This window comes from Schistocerca gregaria, chromosome 4, assembly GCF_023897955.1.
Source record: "Schistocerca gregaria isolate iqSchGreg1 chromosome 4, iqSchGreg1.2, whole genome shotgun sequence".
Taxonomy (NCBI): domain Eukaryota; kingdom Metazoa; phylum Arthropoda; class Insecta; order Orthoptera; family Acrididae; genus Schistocerca; species Schistocerca gregaria.
In genome coordinates, this window is record NC_064923.1 from 771,249,684 (window position 1) to 771,272,511 (window position 22,828).

Genomic DNA, 22,828 nt, shown 5'->3' on the forward strand with positions numbered 1-22,828 from the left:
GTCATAAACAGTCCAATGTTGGTGTTGATGGGCCTAGATGTAGCATAAAGCTTCGTGTCTTGCAGTCATTTTGGGTACACGAGTGGGCCTTCAGCTTCAAAAACCCATATTGATGATGTTTCATTGAACGGTTCGCATGCTGGTACTTGTTGATGGTCCAACATTGAAATCTGCAGCAGTTTGCGGAAGGGTTGCACTTCTGTCATGTTGAACGATTCTCTTCAGTCGTCGTCGGTCCCGTTCTTGCAGGATCTTTTTCCAGCTCCAACGATGTCAGAGATTTGATGTTTCACTGGTTTCCTGATATTCACGGTACACTCATGAAATGGCCGTACAGGAAAATCCCCACTTCATCGCTACCTCGGAGATGCTGTCTCCTATCGCTCATGCGCCCAATATAACACCACATTCAAACTCACTTAAATCTTGATAACTCGCCATTGTAGCAGCAGTAACCTTTCTAACAACAGTGCTTGACACTTTTTGTCTTATATAGGCATTGCCAACCAGAGCACCGTATTCTCCCTGTTTACACATCTCCGTATTTGAATATGCATACCTATACTAATTTCTTTGGCGCTTCAGTATATTTTTGAGGCAACCAAATGTAGTGTTGTCCAGTTACAGATGGCCATTAAGTTTAATTTTTAATGTGTGGGAGCTGACAAAATTAGGATACTGGAGAAAGTGTTTTTCAGAGTTAAAAGAAAGGAACAGCCTCACCAAAAAGAGATGATTGTGCCAGAAACATATTTTCAGAGAGTGGGTTTACATTGGATATACCACAATGTAGTAGTGATCATTAGTTGCTATGAGCAAAGAAAGCTCATGGGAGGACCAACATTAATAGACTGTTAATTGACTTGACTATGTGTGATATTATGGAACCCACGTTTCATTTACCAGCTGCTACGATGAGAGTTACTCTGCTGAAAGTGACACAGCCACAGCTGTATTGGCCAGACAAACCTCTAGAGATGTTAATAAAGTTTTCATCCAATGGTTATATAAAGCTGATATTTGGAAAATTGTAGCTGAGGCATGCCCGACCCAATTTAGGTTTGGTAACTAAAGTGTAATGGATGATGGGGTTGTCAGGTGACCCACGAGGCACCCAGGCCTGTGGTCTGCCTACCTGCCTGTAGGTGGCTGACAGCGGCACCGGTGCGCACCACCACGCCACTGGCTTCGTGGCCCAGGACCATGGGTCCTGCCAGTGCGTAGCTGCCAATGTGGCCGTGCTTCAGGAAGTGCACATCCGAGCCGCAGATGCCCACACAGTGTACTCGCACCAGCACCTCTGCAAATATGAGAAAAAACTGATAATAGGACCATTGTGAACACTTTGAGATATGTGCATTCCTGCTTTTATAAAAACTGTCTATCACAGCTTCACAAACAGAATTCACCTAGTTTCTATGGATACATGTAACTTACATTCCATAACAAAGAGAAAGAATCCAAAAGCATCTGATTACAATATTAGAGGTGAACATCTCGACAAACCCTACTAACTGATGAAAAGGGAAAAAGTTTATTACTTATTGCATTTTCTCTGTTCATGCAGTAACACTGCCACATCATGCATGACGTTTTAATTTATTACTTCTTTGCTACTAACTGTATTCATGACACTTTCTGCAGACAGCATTCACACGCACCACTGAATGTACCTAAAAATAGAATCATTGTATGACACGTAGTTCGAGATATATGATGTCATAAGCACTGAGATCCATGGGCAACTGTCACATCATGTGTGATGTTTAAATTTATTATTTCTTTGCTACAAATTCTATTTGCAACTTATTTCATAGACTGTCCACATTTGCCATGGAATGTACCCACAAAATTATATCATTGTGCGCCACATGGTTCAGGAGATATGACATTACAAACATTGAGTTGTGTGGAAACAAAACTACAGCTCAAAATTCGCTAGAGGTACAGGTGAAATATGTGTACAAATATGTGTGGAATATATTAAGTATGTGTGAAATATATGTGACATGTCCATAAGTGGAAAATTAAACTTCATATCCATATGTGAGAAACTAAACTTGGTAGACATATTACTTTGAATCTGAAAGAAATATTGTGGTTTTAACAACCAGTATTGGAATGGGAATGATGGCATGAAGATAGACAAGGGGAAGAAGAGATGGGCAGGAAGAGAGAGGGAAAGAGGATGTGGACATTGATATGAGGGAAGAGGGGATGGGCAGAGAGAGGGGCAGGACAAAATGGACAGACAAAGGTAAGAGGAGGAAACAAACAGAGAGAGGGACAGGGAAAGATAGACAGAGGAAGGAAAGAGGAAACAGACAGAGAGAGAGGGGGGAGCACATAAAGAGATGGAGGAAGAAATAGACAAGGCATGAGGAAATAGACTCTGCACGGGAAGGAGGAGATAGACAACGGAGAAAGGAGCAGATGGACAGAGGGGGAGGAACAAATGGACAAAGAGAGTGAGGAGTAGTAGATGGAAAGAGAGAGAGAGACAGTAGGAGTTAGAAAAGAGAAAGGTAGAAGATGGAGGTGGAGAGAGAGAGCTAGGAGAAGAGATGGGGTTAGAGGAAGGAAGATGGAGGAGACGGACAGGGAGAGGAGGAGTGGAGAGATGGACTAATAGAACTGGAATAAATACATACCTGGCCAACACCAGGTACTCAGTTAACAGTAATAGTAGTAGTAGTAGTAGTAGTAGTAGTAGTAATACTAATACTAATAATGCAGTTGTTCTGGATTGTAGAATTCGTCATTTACAACAATTAGTTTCCTTTTTGCCAGCAACAATATTTCAAAGAAACTTAAATTCTATGAGCCGCTATTGAGGAACTGCTCACTGATTTATCCAATTACGTATTCATTGAGTGCTATCAGCTTTATCATTGATCAGTTTTTTTATTAAAATCATTTGGCAGTGCTGTCCGTTTTACAGTCAACTGAACTTAAAATTTTCCACATCAGCAATTAAATCATATTGACAAGATCAATATAAAGCCAAATAATTGCTCTGCTCACAGTTAGCGTGAGCAATAACTAAATATATTGTAATTAATGTGAGCAAAGTTTAAACAGAAGATAGCGACAGATTGCCATTGCTCTAAAATCTCTGAATGCTTATCCTTATACATCTATACTATGCAGACCACTGTGAAGTGCATGGCAGATGGTACATCCCGTTGTACCAGTTATTAGGGTTTCTTCCTGTTCTGTTCACATATTGAGTGTGACGAATGATTGTTTAAACACATCTCCGTGTACTGTAATTAATGTAATCTTGCCTTCACAATCCTGTGTGACTAATAAGTAGGGGATTTTAGTGTATTCATAGAATCATCATTTGAAACTGGTTTTTGAAACTTTGTAAGTAGGCTTTGTGGGATAATTTACATCTATCTTCAAGAGTCTGCAAGTTCAGTTTCTTCAACATTTCTGTGGCACTCCCCCACCGGTCAATCAAGCCAGTGACCACTCGTTCTACCCTTCTGTGTATCCAGTCAGTACCCCTTGTTACTCATATGTGGTGTTTGCAATATTCCAGAATGTGTTGAATGAGTGGTTTGTAAGCAGTCTCCTTTGTAAACTGATTGCATGTTTTCTACTGATAAACCAAAATCTGATACCTTTTTTTACCTGTGATCATACCATTTCATATCCCAACAAAGTGTTCACCTGATATTTTTATGTGTTGGGAGATTCCAGTTGTGGCTCATTGATGTTATAGTCATAGCATACTATGTTTTTTCATTTTGTGAAGTGTGTAATTTTACATTTCTGAATATTGAAGCAAGTTGCCAATATTTACGCCACTTTGAAATCTTATGAAGATGGGACTGAATATTTATGAAGCTTGTTTTAGACAGTACTTCACTATAGATAACTGCATCATCTGCAAAAGGTCTGAGATTACTATTATGTTGTCCATATGGTCATTAACATATAACATAAACTGCAAGGGTCCGAAAACGCTTCCCTGGGTACACTCAGTGTTAGTTCTACAGCTGATGATGACACTCAGTCCAATGTAACTTGCTGCATCCTCCATACCAAAAAATCCTCAATCCAGTCACTAATTTCCTATGTTACCCCACATGAACACACTTTTCACAATAAGAATAGATTTGGTACTGAGTCAAATGCTTTTTGGAAATCAATAAACATTGCATCTGCCTGATGGCCTTGATCCAAAGCTATCAGTATATCTTGTGAGAAAAGTGTGAGTTTGGTTTCATATGATCGATGTTTACAGAATCCTTGTTGGTAGACGTGGAAAAGGCCATTCTATTTGAGATACCTTATTATATTTGAGCACAGAATGTGTTCTATGATTCTACAAGGAATCAGTTTGAAAGATACTGGCCGGTAGTTTTGTGTATCACGTCTCCTACTATCCTTCTTGTAAACGGGTGTGAGCTGCACTTTCCTCCAACTATTGGACATGGTTTTTTGTTTGAGGCATTTACAATAGATTGTAATTAGAAGAGGGACTAACTCAACTGGAATTTCAGTGTAGAATGTGATAGGGATCCCAATGGGTCCTGGAACTTTGTTCAATTTTAATTATGTCAGCTGCTTTTCAACATCACTGACACTATCACTTACTTCACTTATCTTTTCAGTGATACAAGAATTAAATTGTGGAAATTCTCCTGGTTTTTTTCTTTGTAAAGGAACATTTAAAACCAGAGTTAAGTGTTTCAACTTTTACATTTCTCTCTTCACAGTCAAATGCGTTTCATCCAGCATCTCTCTGTCTATAACCCTATGCTATGAAATACAAAGCTACGAAAATTCTGCAAAACACATCTCATTTTTGGGATGATGTATATGAGAGGCTGCTGAAATCAGACTACATGAGAACTTCATTAACAAGGACAATGGATTTCAACTTAGCCAAGAGTTGGTTTCCATACTGAAAATTCTCCAAACACAGTGGGAACAGAGCACCGAGCTTGGCAAGGGCAGAGTGCAGATTCAGGACTGCCCCTTGATTTCCAACTACAAGCTACCGCACCACTGCACACATCAGGTAGTCCATACAAGGGGTCAGTGGTGGGGGAGATGACCAGTATATAAATCACACACACTGGTTCAGGATGTGTGGATTCTGAGATGCATCTGTGACCTGCACAGATGCTCGTTTCCTGCACGCTGCATTGTGGTGCTACCTTTATTCGGAAACTTCTGGTCTACATGAAAGACAGCTCACCCTCACTGCTGAAATTGAGATAGTTTGCATGCATGCTCATTTTGAATGTGCAACAAAGTGAAATTGTTGATGTTACACATCACTGTTCACGATAGCTCACAAAGTTGTCATGTAACTCCTGCCGCCAGCACACCATACTCCATAGATCACACTCTGCATCCTCAGAGAATAGGGATTACTGCAAGTTAGAATCCGTGGCATTTTTCAGTGACCTGTGCTTCTGTATGTTAGGATCATTGCTGCACTGTGCTAACACCTGGTGGTGTTAACCAAGGTGTAACTGACATACTGGGCGTGCAGGCTGTTGGGTCCTGTGTGCCAGACATATGAACAGAGGTCTACCTCAGCCTGCTGTCGCAGTTCTCTGGGCTACCACAGCCTAGTCACATCCCAAAAACACAAACAGTCACGCAAATAAACATGAACACAAAGTGAACCAGGTGATGCGCCTGACAGTTAGTCAAAGATATAGGCCATGGAGTATATAATGCCAGCTACTAAGATGCATCTACCTCAGAACTGTGAGAAAGTAGACATCAAGGTCACAGTGCCTACTGCTAACCGATTTGAAACACTTTCTCGCTGTGGAAGATGCTCCCTGCCCAAGGACATCACAACTACAACGAGACAAAAAATACAGAGTACCACTCATCATTTGTTACATGACCAGGGGTACTTGACCTGCTAAGTGAACTGTAGCCAGGGCTAAAAAGGAAAGACCTCTGTGCCTGGAGCAAAGATAGTATTAAAATCCAGGTGGACAATGCTGAAGACTACCAGTATATTGAAAGAAACTAAAAAATAAGAAAAATTCAATATTGCACCTACAATTCGGACTCTAAAAAGTTTGTGAAAGTAGTAGTAAGATAGCTCCCCATAGAGTCATAAAAAGTAAGTACAGGATGCCATAAAAGAATTAAACCACAAAGTACACATCATCATCGCCTACAAAAAGTTCAAGAAAATTGACAGCAAACAGCAGCTGGGGAAAAGGCCCATCTTCTGTCTAACCATCACCAGGAATCCAAAGTGGAACTCCATCTACAAAGTGAAATGACTTCTCAGTTTTAAATGCAAGATCAAATCCTACAGAATCTGTGATGGCTCCATACAATGTTATAGGTGCCAAAGATGTAACCATGGATAATGGAATTGCAATGCTAATCCTTGCTGTATCAAACTTCAATGTGATCATTTCAGCTATCTCTGCACAAAATCATGCACCACACCAGCAAAGTGCCTGCACTGAACAGGGGTGCACCCTGATAATTATTGCAAATGGTCAGCATAGATTTCAAAGATCAAGCAGATGTCAAATACTATATGCAGAGCGGAAGAGGTGCCAGAAAGTCAGTACCAGCTCTCAACACTAAAAACTTTCCTGCTTTATGGCAGAGGCAACACCATCAGTTGCAGGCTGTGTCACAGCCTCTTGGTAACTTCTCCACCACTTCTCCTCCCCCTTCCCCCTTGCCTCTCCCCAACTTAGATCCTCACTGCTGAGGCTTCCGTGGCTACCAGAAAGATCACAGCAACAGCACCACACAGGTCGACCTGTAACCTTTGTGCAGGCAGCATGAGTGCTTATTTCCCCAACCTAAAATACATTCCATTCCACAGATATTTGCTTCAGATGCAGGTCAGCCGATGATGATAGAGGTTATAATCAGCCAATGAAAACATCAGTTTCAAACAGGGATGCATGTTGTGTACACATTACACAGTTTGGTTCACACTGTTTACATCTGGATCAAATGTTTAGCACCCAGTGATGTTTGTGGGAAATGTTTTCTCCACAGATATAACTTGCGGGGGATTTTCCACGGCAACAGCAAGGCAGCGAAAAAATAATCTCACATTTGTGGCAAATCGGCAGGCATTTTTGACATGCACATGAAAACACACAGGTCCACAAAAGGACAGGTAAGGAAAGTATTGAATGTAATTTGATGCACTGTAATGTTACGTGTGTCTGCTGAGGTGTGATGGACTAGTTTCTTTAAGAATTTGCTCACCATGTATCTTGTTCCTCTGTTAAGCTGTCTTGCATATCATGTGCAGATTAATATGAATAACGTATTTTGCTTTATACAGTTGTTTTCCACATATCCTGTTTCTGTATTAAAGTGTCGTGCCGAGTGTGAAGCTTATACATGCTTGAAATGGCAGGAATTAAAGTCCCATCTGGAAAATATGCACAGGAAAGAAAAAGTAACAAAACTGGAATTGATATCTATGGCAGAGAAGGAAACATATTTACAATGTGTTTTGTTGTACGTGTATTGGTTTGTACTTTTGTAGCAGTAAACTTCAACATTGGGCTATGCTACAGATCAGTTTGTTATTTATAACTCGTACACAGACTTGTAATCAAATTGCCACCTATCAACCTATACTAGACCTCAGGCTATGCTATAGATCAGCCTGTCAGATCAACCAATTTCTATAGAGGAAGGATTGTGGCAATATCACATTCTAGCCATATTTTACAGACTAAAAGAAAGGCAGAAATTGTTTCTGTAGATGCCAGTAGTTAACTAGCTCTCCTTGCATGTGGCTTGTTTCATTAGTGACAGTCTTCTGTGGTGTTGTAAATTTTTTTTTCCCAGTTGTGAACTAGAGTGCTAATGACATGCCCCTCCCCCCCTGAAAAAATCAAACACATTCTCATTACAGTGAAAAGTCTATGTACAGTTATGAAATGACATTAGGTCAATTTTAGTTCAGGATTAAGTGTATTTGCTTGAGTAAGCAATTTTACAAAATTCGCAAGTGACTTTTAAGTCACCACAATTCACACTTGTAGAGAATTGCAAGGAGAATTCTGGACATTGCAAAAGGCAGGAGATGTTTCTTTATAGGGAGTGTGATCTTCATGCATGGCAGTGCATGCTCTGCAGTGTGCTCACACACACACACACACACACACACACACACACACACACACACACACACATACACACACACACACACACACACACACACACACACACACACACACACACACACACACACACACGACCACAGTCTGTGCCTGCTGATGCCACACTGCGAGCAGCTACATGTGATGGGAAATGCAGCTTGGTGGTGGGGGTAAGAAGAAGGCCTTGGGCGGGGAGGGGGAAGGATAGCACGATAGGGGTGGAGGACGATAATGTGCTGCTTGCAGGAGCATACAGGGATGACATTGAGAAAGGGTAGGGCAGTTAGATGCAGTTGAGAAGTTAGACGGATGGCGGGTGGGCAGGAAGGGGGTAACAGAAAGGGAGAGAGGTAATAATACTGTGGGTGCATTTGTGGAATGAGTACTGTGTAGTGCTGGGATGGTAACAGGTAAGGGCCTAGAGGGTAAGAACTGAGACTAATGAAGGTTGAGGCCCAGAGAGTTACAGGAACGTAGGATATATTGCAGGCAGAGCTCCCACCTTCACAATTCAAAAAAGGTAGTGTTGGTGGGAAGGATCCAAATGGCATAGGCTGTAAAGCAGTCATTGAAATGAAGAACATTGTGTTGGGTGGTGTGCTCAGCAGTGGGGTGGTCCAGCTGTTAGTTGGCCACAATTTGTTGATGGCCACTCATGCGGACACACAGCTTGTTAGTTATCATGCCCACATAGAATGCAGTGCAGTGGTTGCAGTCAAGCTTGTAGATCACATGACTGGTTTCATAGGTAGCCCTGCCTTTGATGGGGCAGGTGATCCTTACGATTGGATTGGCTTAGGTGGTGGTGGTGGGAGGATGTATGAGACAGGTCTCCCATCTAGATCTTTTACAGAGGTATGAGGCAAGGGATTGGAAGCAGGAGTTGTGTACGGGTGGACACGGATAGGTTTGGTGGGTGGTGGAATAACACTGTGAGAGGGGTGGAAAGGATAGTGGGTAGGATATTTCTCATTTCAGGGCACGGCGAGAGATAGTTGAGACCCTGGTGGAGAATGTGATTTGGTTGTTCCAGTCCTGTGTGGTACTGAGTCATGAGGGGAATGCTCCTCTGTGATTGGAAGGTGGGACTTTGGGAGGTGGTGGGTGACTGGAGAGACATCTTTTTACCTCTCTCCTTTTCTGCTAAATCCCCCACCCTCCATGTAACCTCACAACTACACCTAGCTGCCCTACCCTCTCTCCACCCCATCCCTGCATGCTCCCACAAGCAGCACTTTACTGTCCCCCTCCCCTACCGTGCTATCTGTCCCCCTTCCCACCCCAGCCTCCCTTACCCCCACCACCTGGTTCTCTCTCCCATCATGTGAAGCTGCTCACTGTGTGGCCTCGGCAGCCGTACTCTGCGGTCATGTGTGTGTGAGTTGCGCTTATGTGAATGTGTTGTGTGTGTGTTCTCTCTCCGATGAAGGCCTGGTCAGCCAAAAGCTCGTAAGCTTATTTTCTGACAGTCTATTTGTTGTGCTTGTCTGCAACTCAGCATCTTTGCTAAATGGTGAATAGCAACTATCTATTTTGTAATATTGGTGTAATCTATCCAGTTACTTCATACTTAAATATTTTGGAATAAATATTTGTTGTTGTATTCTTCCTCCGGATTCCACGCATGTTTTAAATTTTTCAGTTAAACTTAATCTTAGTAGATGTCACTTTCCAAATGAATATCATATTGAATTCTTATACATTCAGGGCTTTACTTACAACATCAGTATCTCCTTAAAAAGTGTGTTGAGAATAAAACTCAGCAACAATGAATGAAATCTCAATTTTTAAATTCTTTTAGTTGTTTGTTATAATGTCAGTAGTGCATGTTATTGAAAGTGCATTGATATTTCTAAGAGTGTGCTAAAAGTTATTTTCCAGAACCTACTTGCACATCATTACATCTTTAAAAAGTATGTTGTTAATATAACTAAACAACACTAATGAATTTTTAACAGTGGGCATAGAGTACCTCCAGCCTCCTGGCAATGCGTGTTATGGGAAATGCCTTGGTACTGCTGGGGTTAGGGCAGGGGACTGGGCAGGCCAGTTTGTTAGCCAAATACCTTCCTGTTCTGAGAGCTCCTATACCTACACTCATCAATGAAGTTCTGCATTGTCATCCATAAAAATTAACTTGGGGCCAAATGAACTCTCGAAAAGGCAAACGTTGGGAAGGAGTAGAATGTCACTAGGGTGTTGCCTGTTGTGTATACTGTGTTCAAAAATTTGAAATCATTGCGCCCATGCAACATTTTGTTTCCCCATACCATAACATTGGAACACTAAAATGATCATGCTCGCCAATGTTCCTTGGTGCTTAATGTGTGACCTTGTATGGCAAGAGGTGGGGACATGTAACGCACCCAAGAACAGTGTTGAACACAGTTGTTTTGGTGGGCCAGGTGTCAAGGTTTGGGGGAGTGCAGGGGGGCATAATGTTGCATGGGCATCTTGACCATTCGTCAACATCACTATGACACTGTACACCTTCCCAACATTTGTCTTTACAGGAGTGCATCCGGTCCTGACTTCATTTTTATGGATGACAGTTTCTGATTGCATCAACCAGTGCAGATGCAGGAGCCCTTGGAACAAGAGAACATTCGGCAAATGGTGTAGCCTCTGTGTTCCCTCAACTTAAACTGCATCAAGCATGTGTTAGAGGTGGCGAGGAGATGTATCACAGTGCGTCCACATGTACCAATGACCATCCAGCTGTTGTCAGCTGCACTGGTGGAGGAATAGAATGTCCTAAGACATGAGAACTCCTTACCAGTCTCGTGGCTAACACGGGAGCACATTGTAGAGCATGCATTGCCATTCATGGTGATCATACACTATATTAAGAACCATGTCGTGCTTTTTGTAGCATTCAGGGGACCATCATAAATCACAATGACATCAGTATAATTATTGTCCTTTATTGAATGCATCATTACTGTTCATCCGATTGTGTGTTTCTTTTAATTACTTTTTGTACTATACTGTGATAAGTCCTATGTATGGTCTAAGTTTGACTGAGCTATGTTACTTGTCAGTGATGCACAATGCAAAACTTGCTTTTACACCAGAGTAGTATGAATGTGTGGGCCTGTGATGCTTCTGCAACCCAATTATTGTTTACTGTGACTTGAAATTAATGCATGTTTTACCATGTTGTTGTTGTGGTCTTCAGTCCTGAGACTGGTTTGATGCAGCTCTCCATGCTACTCTATCCTGTGCAAGCTTCTTCATCTCCCAGTACCTACTGCAACCTACATCCTTCTGAATCTGCTTAGTGTACTCATCTCTCGGTCTCCCTCTACGATTTTTACCCTCCACACTGCCCTCCAATGCTAAATTTGTGATCCCTTGATGCCTCAAAACATGTCCTACCAACCGATCCCTTCTTCTAGTCAAGTTGTGCCACAAACTTCTCTTCTCCCCAATCCTATTCAATACCTCCTCATTAGTTACGTGATCTATCCACCTTATCTTCAGTATTCTTCTGTAGCACCACATTTCGAAAGCTTCTATTCTCTTCTTGTCCAAACTAGTTATCGTCCATGTTTCACTTCCATACATGGCTACACTCCAAACAAATACTTTCAGAAACGACTTCCGGACACTTAAATCTATATTCGATGTTAACAAATTTCTCTTCTTCAGAAACGCTTTCCTTGCCATTGCCAGTCTACATTTTATATCCTCTCTACTTCGACCATCATCAGTTATTTTACTTCCTAAATAGCAAAACTCCTTTACTACTTTAAGTGTCTCATTTCCTAATCTAATTCCCTCAGCATCACCCGATTTAATTGGACTACATTCCATTATCCTCGTTTTGCTTTTGTTGATGTTCATCTTATATCCTCCTTTCAAGACACTGTCCATTCCGTTCAACTGCTCTTCCAAGTCCTTTGCCGTCTCTGACAGAATTACAATGTCATCGGCGAACCTCAAAGTTTTTACTTCGTCTCCATGAATTTTAATACCTACTCCAAATTTTTCTTTTGTTTCCTTTACTGCTTGCTCAATATACAGATTGAATAACATCGGGGAGAGGCTACAACCCTGTCTCACTCCTTTCCCAACCACTGCTTCCCTTTCATGCCCCTCGACTCTTATGACTGCCATCTGGTTTCTGTACAAATTGTAAATAGCCTTTCGCTCCCTGTATTTTACCCCTGCCACCTTTAGAATTTGAAAAAGAGTATTCCAGTCAACATTGTCAAAAGCTTTCTCTAAGTCTACAAATGCTAGAAACGTAGGTTTGCCTTTTCTTAATCTTTCTTCTAAGATAAGTCGTAAGGTCAGTATTGCCTCACGTGTTCCAACATTTCTACGGAATCCAAACTGATCCTCCCCGAGGTCCGCATCTACCAGTTTTTCCATTCGTCTGTAAAGAATTCGCGTTAGTATTTTGCAGCTGTGACTTATTAAACTGATAGTTCGGTAATTTTCACATCTGTCAGCACCTGCTTTCTTTGGGATTGGAATTATTATATTCTTCTTGAAGTCTGAGGGTATTTGGCCTGTCTCATACATCTTGCTCACCAGCTGGTAGAGTTTTGTCATGACTGGCTCTCCCAAGGCCGTCAGCAGTTCTAATGGAATGTTGTCTACTCCGGGGGCCTTGTTCCGACTCAGGTCTTTCAGTGCTCTGTCAAACTCTTCACGCAATATCGTATCACCCATTTCGTCTTCATCTACATCCTCTTCCATTTCCATAATATTGTCCTCAAGTACATCACCCTTGTATAAACCTTCTATATACTCCTTCCACCTTTCTGCCTTCCCTTCTTTGCTTAGAACTGGGTTGCCATCTGAGCTCTTGATATTCATACACGTGGTTCTCTTCTCTCCAAAGGTCTCTTTAATTTTCCTGTAGGCAGTATCTATCTTACCCCTAGTGAGATAAGCCTCTACATCCTTACATTTATCCTCTAGCCATCCCTGTTTAGCCATTTTGCACTTCCTCTCGATCTCATTTTTGAGACGTTTGTATTCCTTTTTGCCTGCTTCATTTACTGCATTTTTATATTTTCTCCTTTCATCAATTAAATTCAATATTTCTTCTGTTACCCAAGGATTTCTAGCAGCCCTCGTCTTTTTACCTACTTTATCCTCTGCTGCCTTCACTACTTCATCCCTCAGAGCTACCCATTCTTCTTCTACTGTATTTCTTTCCCCTATTCCTGTCAATTGTTCCCTTATGCTCTCCTTGAAACTCTGTACAATCTCTGGTTCTTTCAGCTTATCCAGATCCCATGTCCTTAAATTCCCACCTTTTTGCAGTTTCTTCAGTTTTAATCTACAGGTCATAACCAATAGATTGTGGTCAGAGTCCACATCTGCCCCTGGAAATGTCTTACAACTTAAAACCTGGTTCCTAAATCTCTGTCTTACCATTATATAATCTATCTGATACCTTTTAGTATCTCCAGGGTTCTTCCACGTATACAACCTTCTTTCATGATTCTTAAACCAAGTGTTACCTATGACTAAGTTGTGCTCTGTACAAAATTCTACTAGGCGGCTTCCTCTTTCATTTCTTAGCCCCAATCCATATTCACCTACTATGTTTCCTTCTCTCCCTTTTCCTACACTCGAATTCCAGTCACCCATTACTATTAAATTTTCGTCTCCTTTTTACCATCTGTTGCATGTATAACATCATCACAATCATAAGAATGTGCAGAGTATGCAGACCCACATTTGTATAGCCATCTTCATGCTGTCAACAACTTGTTGTTATTACCGAGCCAATGCTGTTGTCAACTTGTTCTAATTGACAACCTGTAGATGTCTTACAAGACATTGCATTGCATCGTAAATCAGATGCAAGAGGTGTCACCCTGTTGGTAGTTTCTTAATGGGATGTTTACTGACCAACCTGTGGGAGAATGCCAGGCCAAGGCAGTGTAAAGGTTCAGCCCCTCACACCAATGAAAGCCAACTAAAAAAAAAAAAAAAAAAAAAAAATTCCTGGCATTTTGCACGAAAATTTTCATGTCAAAATTTGTATTAGCTCAGAGTATGTGCTACACCTATACATATTATGTGACCGAACCAGCATTGCTAAAATGTTAACAGAAATATTTTTTTATTAAGTCACTCCATTATGAACACTTAGGCTAATTAAACTATGAAGTATTAATATGTTTTTTTAAAAGGTAACTGAACATCCTTTTATTTAGGAATTACTCCTGGGACCAAACTATAGATGATTAGACTTCTCAGAAGCATTATAATTGTTATTTGCACAATTATTGATTCAATAAATGTGATAAGTCTTGTAAAGAGTGTGAAAATCAATTCTTGTTGTTTAATAAAGAAGGTTTCAAGCTGTTAGTCAGTTGTTCTATTTATGCTAGATAAACATTATGCATCTCATTACTTCATTCAGATATAGAGGAATGATCACCCCAAAGCTAAAAAGCAAAGGCGGTGGCTTGGTGAGAATTGATTTGGGTGCTCCAGTAAACATGCGGAATAATGAAACTTTACAGAATTTTGTCACTATTTCAGAAGATATTATATCAGACGCACAGGAAAACAGGAACACTTATTACAACAGTGCCCTTCTTATGCACAGTAACAGTTTGATATATTCCTGAAGCATGTGATAGTAAGCATTTGTATGAGAGAGAGAGAGAGACATGTCTGCATGAGACATAAAATGTAACACTAACTCTGAAAATCTCCCTCACATGCACAAATGCACGTGCGCGCACACACATCAACAGCACAATTCTCCACTGCTCTCACAGCGTATGTGTGGTCACTCCCAGGAGCACAGAACACTGACGTAGGCTGCCAGGCCTATGAGAGGTAGGCATGACTTGTACCCTACTCCGTTCTTCTCCCCCAGACTGCCAGAACTCACCATTTGTTTTACTTTCTTGGCCGGCTGCCAGAAAAGTGTCCATTACAACATTAGTACCAGTACGAGAAATGAAAGGGCATGTATAAATTACTCGAACTTGTAATCTGGATTTTGTGAAGCAAATTTAATCAAATTACCAACATTTAAAACTAAAAGTATTGTACTCACCAAAAGCAACAACTCCATGACTTTGGGAAGAGAGATCCAAAATAATTAGTAGGAACAGTATTGGAAATCCATTTGTTGCTCCTTCTTGTTGGCAAATAAATCTGCCACTCTCAAACTGAAATCTTCAATTTTACACATGAATGACTTTTCACAGGGTAGCATTCCTAAGGCACTCAGTCGTTCTTCTTTCATAGGTTACATAGGAACATCTTAATCCTCTTGAGCATTGAGAAACTCTGCTCAGCTTCTAATGTAAAGATAGACGTTGTGACCAGCAGTTTCAAAAGTTTAACAGTCTTGTCGAATGTTTCATGAAGTTCATCCTCTAGTATCAGAAAAAGAAATGGACTGCACCAGAAACTGCTCTCAACACAGGTTTAGCATAGAAGACTTGAAGCTCACCCTTCAACTATATTTTTTCCAGAAATTTATATGTGTCTGTAATTTCAAGGTATTTGTCTGGAAAATTTGTGATGTACTTGTAAAATTGATTTACATCAAATAAGGTGCCTGCAGTGAGGTGTCCAGTGAAGTAAAAACAATTTTGTTTCAGAAAGGATGGCATCGCACACTTCCAAAGCATCTCCTTTTTTATGCCCATCTTGGCAGGCACCGTTTCGTCATTTTCGAAACAAATCTCATTAAGGAGGGAGTCAATGTTATCTCTGATGTTTTGCAGTACCGCTTCAAAGTTCTGGATGTCTTGGTCAGTTTGGTTATCTTCTTCTGAAGCTGATTAAAAACTATGTGTGCATGAGGCACTATCATATAGAAAAATTATAGCTAGAAAATGAATTCATTATCTTACAGCCTTTGTTTGAAAGAGCCAGCCTCTTCAATACTAAAGATGGTTTTATGCTCTCACGTGTTTCAATGACTTCCATAACAGTAATAAGATCTTCCCTGTTTTCAAAAACATCTGTTACTACTCGCGAATGGTAATTCTATCTCGTGACACACACATGGCGCAAGCTTTTTAGAGTAATGCTGTGCCACACTTTGGATCTCTGTGTTGAGTTAGAAAAGAATGAAGACTTATCTGATAGATGTTCAAGAAAGATACGGGCTTCATTATTAACAAAACAGTAACCAATTGAAATTTGCAAGACACATCTGTGGTTTCATCCATTATTATTGCAACATAATCAGCGTGTTTGATTTCTTTATGAACTTCATCATGGTACACTTCCAACATGCATTGTAGTAGTTTGTTCTGAACCATCTTAGAAATGCTTTTGAACTCTGGTGCTTGACTGACATGAACTTGAAGATCTTTATCCAGTTCCACAATGAACCGAATTAGCTCACAAAAAACACTCTTATTCTGAGGGGCATCAGATTCATTGTGGCCCCTGAGAGCCAGTTCCAAAGCATCACACAACCGAATACAGTTTAAAATTAAATTCATTATGTATTTATTCTTTTTACATGTTTGTTGTGGCTGTCAGTTGTTTGTCTATATTGTGAATCTAGTTTCAGCTAAATGTTAAGTTTGCCTAGAAATGAAAGACTAAGCACATTATTCATGTGTTGCTTTGACATTTCATGTACTTTCATTTTAGACCATATATGCCCAGTATCAGATATTCCAGTCTTACACCAATGAACATCTCCCAGAATAATAACAAACAAGAAAAACAAAAAACAGCATTGCTTTCTTTGCAGCCACAAATCCATTTGTCTTTTGGTAAATTTCAGAACTGAACTTACGGCATTGATTATTTGTTTGCTGCTGCAGATTTAGATTCGGGAGTGGCCTACCTAGTGCTTTTATCTGAATTTTTTCACTGAGAGTCCTGGTGCTAAATAGCATTTTTAATTACTCATTTATTTGGTTCATGTTTGCTATTTTCACAGACAACTGAATTTTCCCTTACAGATAACACTGTGCACACAGCTATATACGATAAATTACCTGACTTTACAATAACTACAACATGTTTGAACAAAACCTTATTAGATGAATATAATGAGTATTAACAGAAATACTACACTGTTGTTTGGAAAACAGATGGTCCATGGGCGGTGAATACATTAGTTTTTTTGTTCTGTTGTGAAAAATATCAATATGGAAATAATGCCTCTTAGTTCCAAAATCTAATTACATTCAAATTATATATAGTTATTTATAATGATACTTAAGTGTGTTATTTCTGTATTCAATTTAATTAAGCATTAATTTGCATTTAGGAATGCATTAGCAGTAACTTGCAGAAAGATTGTAAAACTGGATTACAAGAAGTTTGTGGCCCGATACATTCTAACATTATCGCTAGATGGCAGATGGTGCTTGTATAGGTTCTGTACCTCACTGCTCTCTGGCGGAAGCAATGTAAAGCTCTGAGCCAGGCCAGATGTGGCTCCATCTATGCCATAAGAAGAGTGTAGAAAATGATGGCTGAGCCTTTCACACAATGCTTATGAGGATAGACAGTGCCAATCTGCAGTTGGCTCCAAGCTTAAGAAAACTACCGTGAGAGCGCGCATGGCAAAATGCGCCTCTTCAAATAAGAAAATACGTACTCCAAACAATGTTTTATGTGATGTTTGCGTATATTTCTCATTATTTCTTTTTCATACAAGTGGTGCCATGGCACAGCAGCACTACCTTAGAAGCCATCCCAATAATTAGATTTCAATATAGAACAAGGTTATGAAAGATGCATGTACACACTCGAAAAACCCAACTACTGTTATTACTGGTGTTTAATATAGAATACACTTTATGTATTCCCACAATAAAAAGTTAAAGGTGAGTTCAAGGAAACACATGTGAGGGACTTGGTATCCACTTCTATTTACTCACAAACTGAAAGCAATACAATTCTTGAATTGGGACTGTGGCTGAACAAACACCTTGCATAAAATGTCTACAGGTGTGGTTACATAATGATTTCGAATATGAGAAACATGAACTATTAAATATACTGTTGAATAAACATTGCATATAAAAAATGTTTCAGAACTGTTGCATCGTTTAAACAGCAGAAAGCATTTACTACACAGACCATGTTACTATTTGGCAAACTGTTCTGGATAAGTTAAAGTTTCACTGAGCAGTCAATGAGGATAAAGAGAGGTTACAAATGTGGAATTTCACTGTGTTTATATGATTTGAGATTATGATTCTTCCACTCTTGAATATATGTGTAACCTAACATCACAACTGATTTTGCGTATCAAACAGCAGAGTCTATAATTACTGATGTAAAACTAAATTTTCATAAAGTCTAACAATCTTAAGACAAGTTTTTTGCCAAACATGTCTAGAGCAAAACAGAACATCAGGTTGATGTGAGAGAGCATTACAGTATTTCTTTTACAATTACAGTTATATAATGAGGACAAGCAAAACCCCACACTGGAAACTTAACTAGTAGGGGCACTTTCAAACTAACAACATGTCCATATTAAACGTCGAACGTGGTATGACATCCCTTATGGTCTAGGACAACACCAATTATGCTCATGTCATCTGATAGAGGTTCATTGTTGCATCTGAAACAATGTTTAAATGGCACAATCTTCAGCCACTGAAAAACTGTGTATCATCAATTTCTGACATTCAGTATAGTATGTGACCTATGATTAGCAAGCTTTCCATTTAAACTGACAAAACAACTATACATTAAATGACTTTTTGATTGGAGTTACATGGGATCAACCAAACATAACAGCAAAGTGCTGGTAGCCTACAACTGCATGAAGTCTTGTAGCCGCACACACTTTCTGGCACATATGAATCTTCATCAGATTTGACTCCAAGGGAATTTTTGTCCTTCATATGAATCTGCTATCAGGTGTTCCCCCATTTCCAATAGCAAATACAGTGACTTCAAGTATTAGAAAGCAAATATCATGTTTGTGTCACCTCTGTCTGCATTTGCCACCTACACACCATTATTCTTCTAACAACAACATAATGAAAACGATATATTGCTACTCACCATAAAGATGAGGTGTTGAGTTGTAGACAGGTACAACAAAAAGACTGTTACACATGCAGCATTCAGGCAAAGCCTTCTTCAAAAAAGGAAACATATGCAGATTCATTTACACAAGTAAGCACAGTTCATCTACTGGCAGCTCGGACCGGAATCCCAATACATTCTGGTGCAAGCTGCCACATATGGCAACATGCATTTGTGACAGGTAAGGGAGGGTGGGGGGAGGGGGGGGGGGGGGAATACACACACACACACACACACACACACACACACACACACACACACACACACACACACACACACACACTCTTTGAAACGCCAAAGAAACTGTTGTAGGCACGCATATTCGAATACAGGCAGAATACGGCACGGTGGTCGGCAACTCATATAACACAAAAAGTGGCAGGTTATCAAGATTTTAGTGAGTTTGAACATGGTGTTGTTATCAATGCATGAGTGATGTGACACAGCATCTCCGAGGTAGTGATGAAGTGGCAATTTTTCTGTACAACCATTTCATGAGTGTACCGCAAATATCAGGAATCCAGTAAAACATCAAATCTCCAACATGCCTGTGGCCACAAAATGATCCTGCTAAAATGGGACCAATGGCGACTGAAGAGAATCATTCAATGTGACAGAAGTGAAACCCTTCCGCAAATTGCTGCAAATTTTAATGCCGAGCCACTTGTGTACCCTTGATGACTGCACAACACAAAGCTTTATGTGTCACCTGCGCCCTTCAACACCAACATTGGAATGTTGATGACTGGAAACATGTTGGCTGGTTGGATGAGTCTCATTTCAAATTGTATCTAGTGGATGGACGTGTATGGGTATAGAGACGACCTCATGCGTCCATGGATCCTGCATGTCAGCAGGATACGGTTCAAGCCTTGGAGACTCTGTAATGGGGTGGAGTGTGTATAGTTGGTGTTATATGGGACCCGCAATATGTCTAGATAGGACTGTGGCAGATGACACATACGTAAACATCCTGTCTGATCGCCTACATCCATTCATGTCCATTGTGTATTCCAATGGACTTGGGCAACTCTGGCAGGACAATGCAATACCCCACATATCCAGAATTGCCCCAGGAACACTCTTCTGAGTTTAAACACTTCATCTGGCCACCAAAGCCCTCAGACATTAACATTATTGAGCATATCTGGGATACATTGCAATGCGCTATTCAGTAGAGATCTCCACCCCCTCATACTTATGGAAAGGACTTATGGAAAGCCCTGCTGGATTCATGGTGTCAACTGCCTCCAGCACTGCTTCAGATATTAGTCAAGTCCATGCCATGTCGTGTTGCAGCACTTCTGAGTGCTCTCGGTGGTCCTACACAATATAAGGCAGATGTACCAGTTCCGTTGGCTCTTCAGTGTGTGTATATCTGCGCCTCAACATGTCATCTTTACAATGAGTAGCAATCTGTTCTTTTCCTTATATTGTTAATATTCCAAACTGGAGTTGCGATTGTTTGCCTATTCTTCCACACTCACATCATGATGGTCACTTCTCAGTCTGTTATCTAAATGTGCAACCAATTACTTACTACTAGAATCTCACAGCAGTAACTGAATACTGGCAGTTACTCATGTGATTCATGGTGCACAGGTAAACATGAAAAAAAGGTCTGATGTTTCAAGTTTTTGAGCTATAGATATTTAGATGAGACTTAAACATGCACACCTAGACTGAAACATGTAATTATCTGTTTTGTGTGCCAAAAGCAGGAACAAGATCTGGGGCTGTGTGTCTCAAATGCAGTAAAATTAATATTTACATTCCTTATGTTAATCTTCAGAGTAGGGTGCAATCCATAAGAAATAGTAATCCACACACTTCAAAAGATTCATGCTGTTCTGAATAAGATAACATGACACAACAAAGATAAAGTTTATCAGAATCACAATGGTATTGACAGAGGAACAGTGATTATAGGTATATTGTTCAAACTTTTGACATATAATCAATATAGTAACTTGCTTAATGACTGTTGTCTTCACTTTGTTATAACTGCAGAAACAGGTTAGGGCTGTAAACCAAGAAAAAATGGTAATCTGAACCCCTACATTCTTCATCTGTTAGCTCTCACCGACACTTCTTGTTCTGCAGACATCCGTGGCTAGAGATTATGTTAATGAACAGATTTATGAAACAGAAAGAACAACACAGGTGACTGAAATGCAACAACTGGGTATACTAGTAATAGGAATAGCTATGTAAAAGTCCCACAACTTTAGCAAGGAAACACAAAACTACACAAGTAACTCCCAAAGTTCTACACCAAACTTTTACAAACATATTGCTGCATCAGAAGTACACAAATGTATTCAAGCACTGCAGATGTCATATGAAGACCGCACATTCCTATGGGATAAATGTTGGCTACTCATTTATTTGTATGTAAAATGCCTTTCAATAATGAACAGGTAGCACACATACTAAAGTGATGATAGTTTAATAATTATGCTTTTGACTTATTTTCTCTGTTTTTTATATGTGGTTTTTCCCTTTTGCTTGTATCTTGTCTTCATGGGTTACTGTAGCTGTAATTGTGATAAGTAAAAAACATATTACTAATCTAAATACTTGTTAATTTATAGCATTAACAACAAGTTATGGAACCACATGCCAGGTTGTACACTATGATAAATAAAGGTGGAAAAGCTAATTAATGAATTCAATACATGATTCACAGTCGTGGCTCAGGAGATCGAGAAGTACAGGATAGCATTGTCTGAGGGCACGAACTTTAGCAACTGGAAATTTCGAATTCTTGAGTTTCGTGGAAAAGTCCTACATAAAATGTGTACAGAATGACCAACTGAACAATGCGTATAAAAGAAAGCTCTTCTGGAAGAACTCAGCAAAAATGATAAAAAAATGTAAGTTACAAATAATCTAAAGAATTTCAGGCAGGTATTTGGAGTATGGCAAGAACAAAGATACTGCCCATGATTTGTGGAATTTGCTAACTCACACTTTTGAGTGGAGAGGTAGGGCTATTCATCTAGACTCTGTTGACAAAGATGTTTAACTCCAATGATAATACTACTGAAAATATTTTTTTAATACTATTTAAAATATTTTTTTAAAGGTCTGATGAGTTTATACATGATTTGAAAGCACTGGGTGCTAATATTGAAGAAACTGATATAGTGTGCAGTTTTTTTACTAATGATGCCTCCACAATATGAAGTTTTAGTTGCTGCTCTGGAGACCTAGTCAAGTGAGCAATTGAAATTGAGTTTTGTAAAGGCTAAACTTCTTCAGTGGAGGCAGAACACATTGCATCAGCAACAGCTGGAACAGATGTCCTGTGGCTGAAGAATCTTCTTGAAGAGTTTAAAATAACTCTGTAACCTCCCACAGTTTTTGAAAATAATCAATGATGCATTGTCTGTTACAGAAGTGGGAACATAGATGACTGAAGCACATGGATATTAAATACAATTTCATATGTTACCTGTGAAGCAGACATCTGAATGTTCAATACATTAGCTCTCAGTAACAAGTGGCAGATAGTTTAACAAAAGCTACTATGAGTGTACAGTTCAATATACTTTGTCTAATGATGGGATTAGTGAAATTTGCAGACAATTAATGAAATTATTACATTGAGGGTCTTATGCTAAGGCAAACTTAACTCTCACTACCGATTAGACAAAATTATCACTTAGAAAAACTAT

The 22,828-nt window shown here is 39.8% G+C and overlaps 1 protein-coding gene across 2 annotated transcripts in view; it reads right to left on the bottom strand.

Annotated features, from left to right (window-relative positions):
- Nucleotides 1-22,828, bottom strand: part of LOC126365946 (sorbitol dehydrogenase-like) — a 110,279-nt gene that overhangs the window by 82,735 nt on the left and 4,716 nt on the right. For both annotated transcript variants that reach the window (XM_050008730.1, XM_050008731.1), the window contains one exon: nucleotides 1,136-1,300. In XM_050008730.1, coding sequence (XP_049864687.1) covers nucleotides 1,136-1,300 — 165 coding nt within the window. The remainder of the gene's footprint in view (nucleotides 1-1,135; nucleotides 1,301-22,828) is intronic.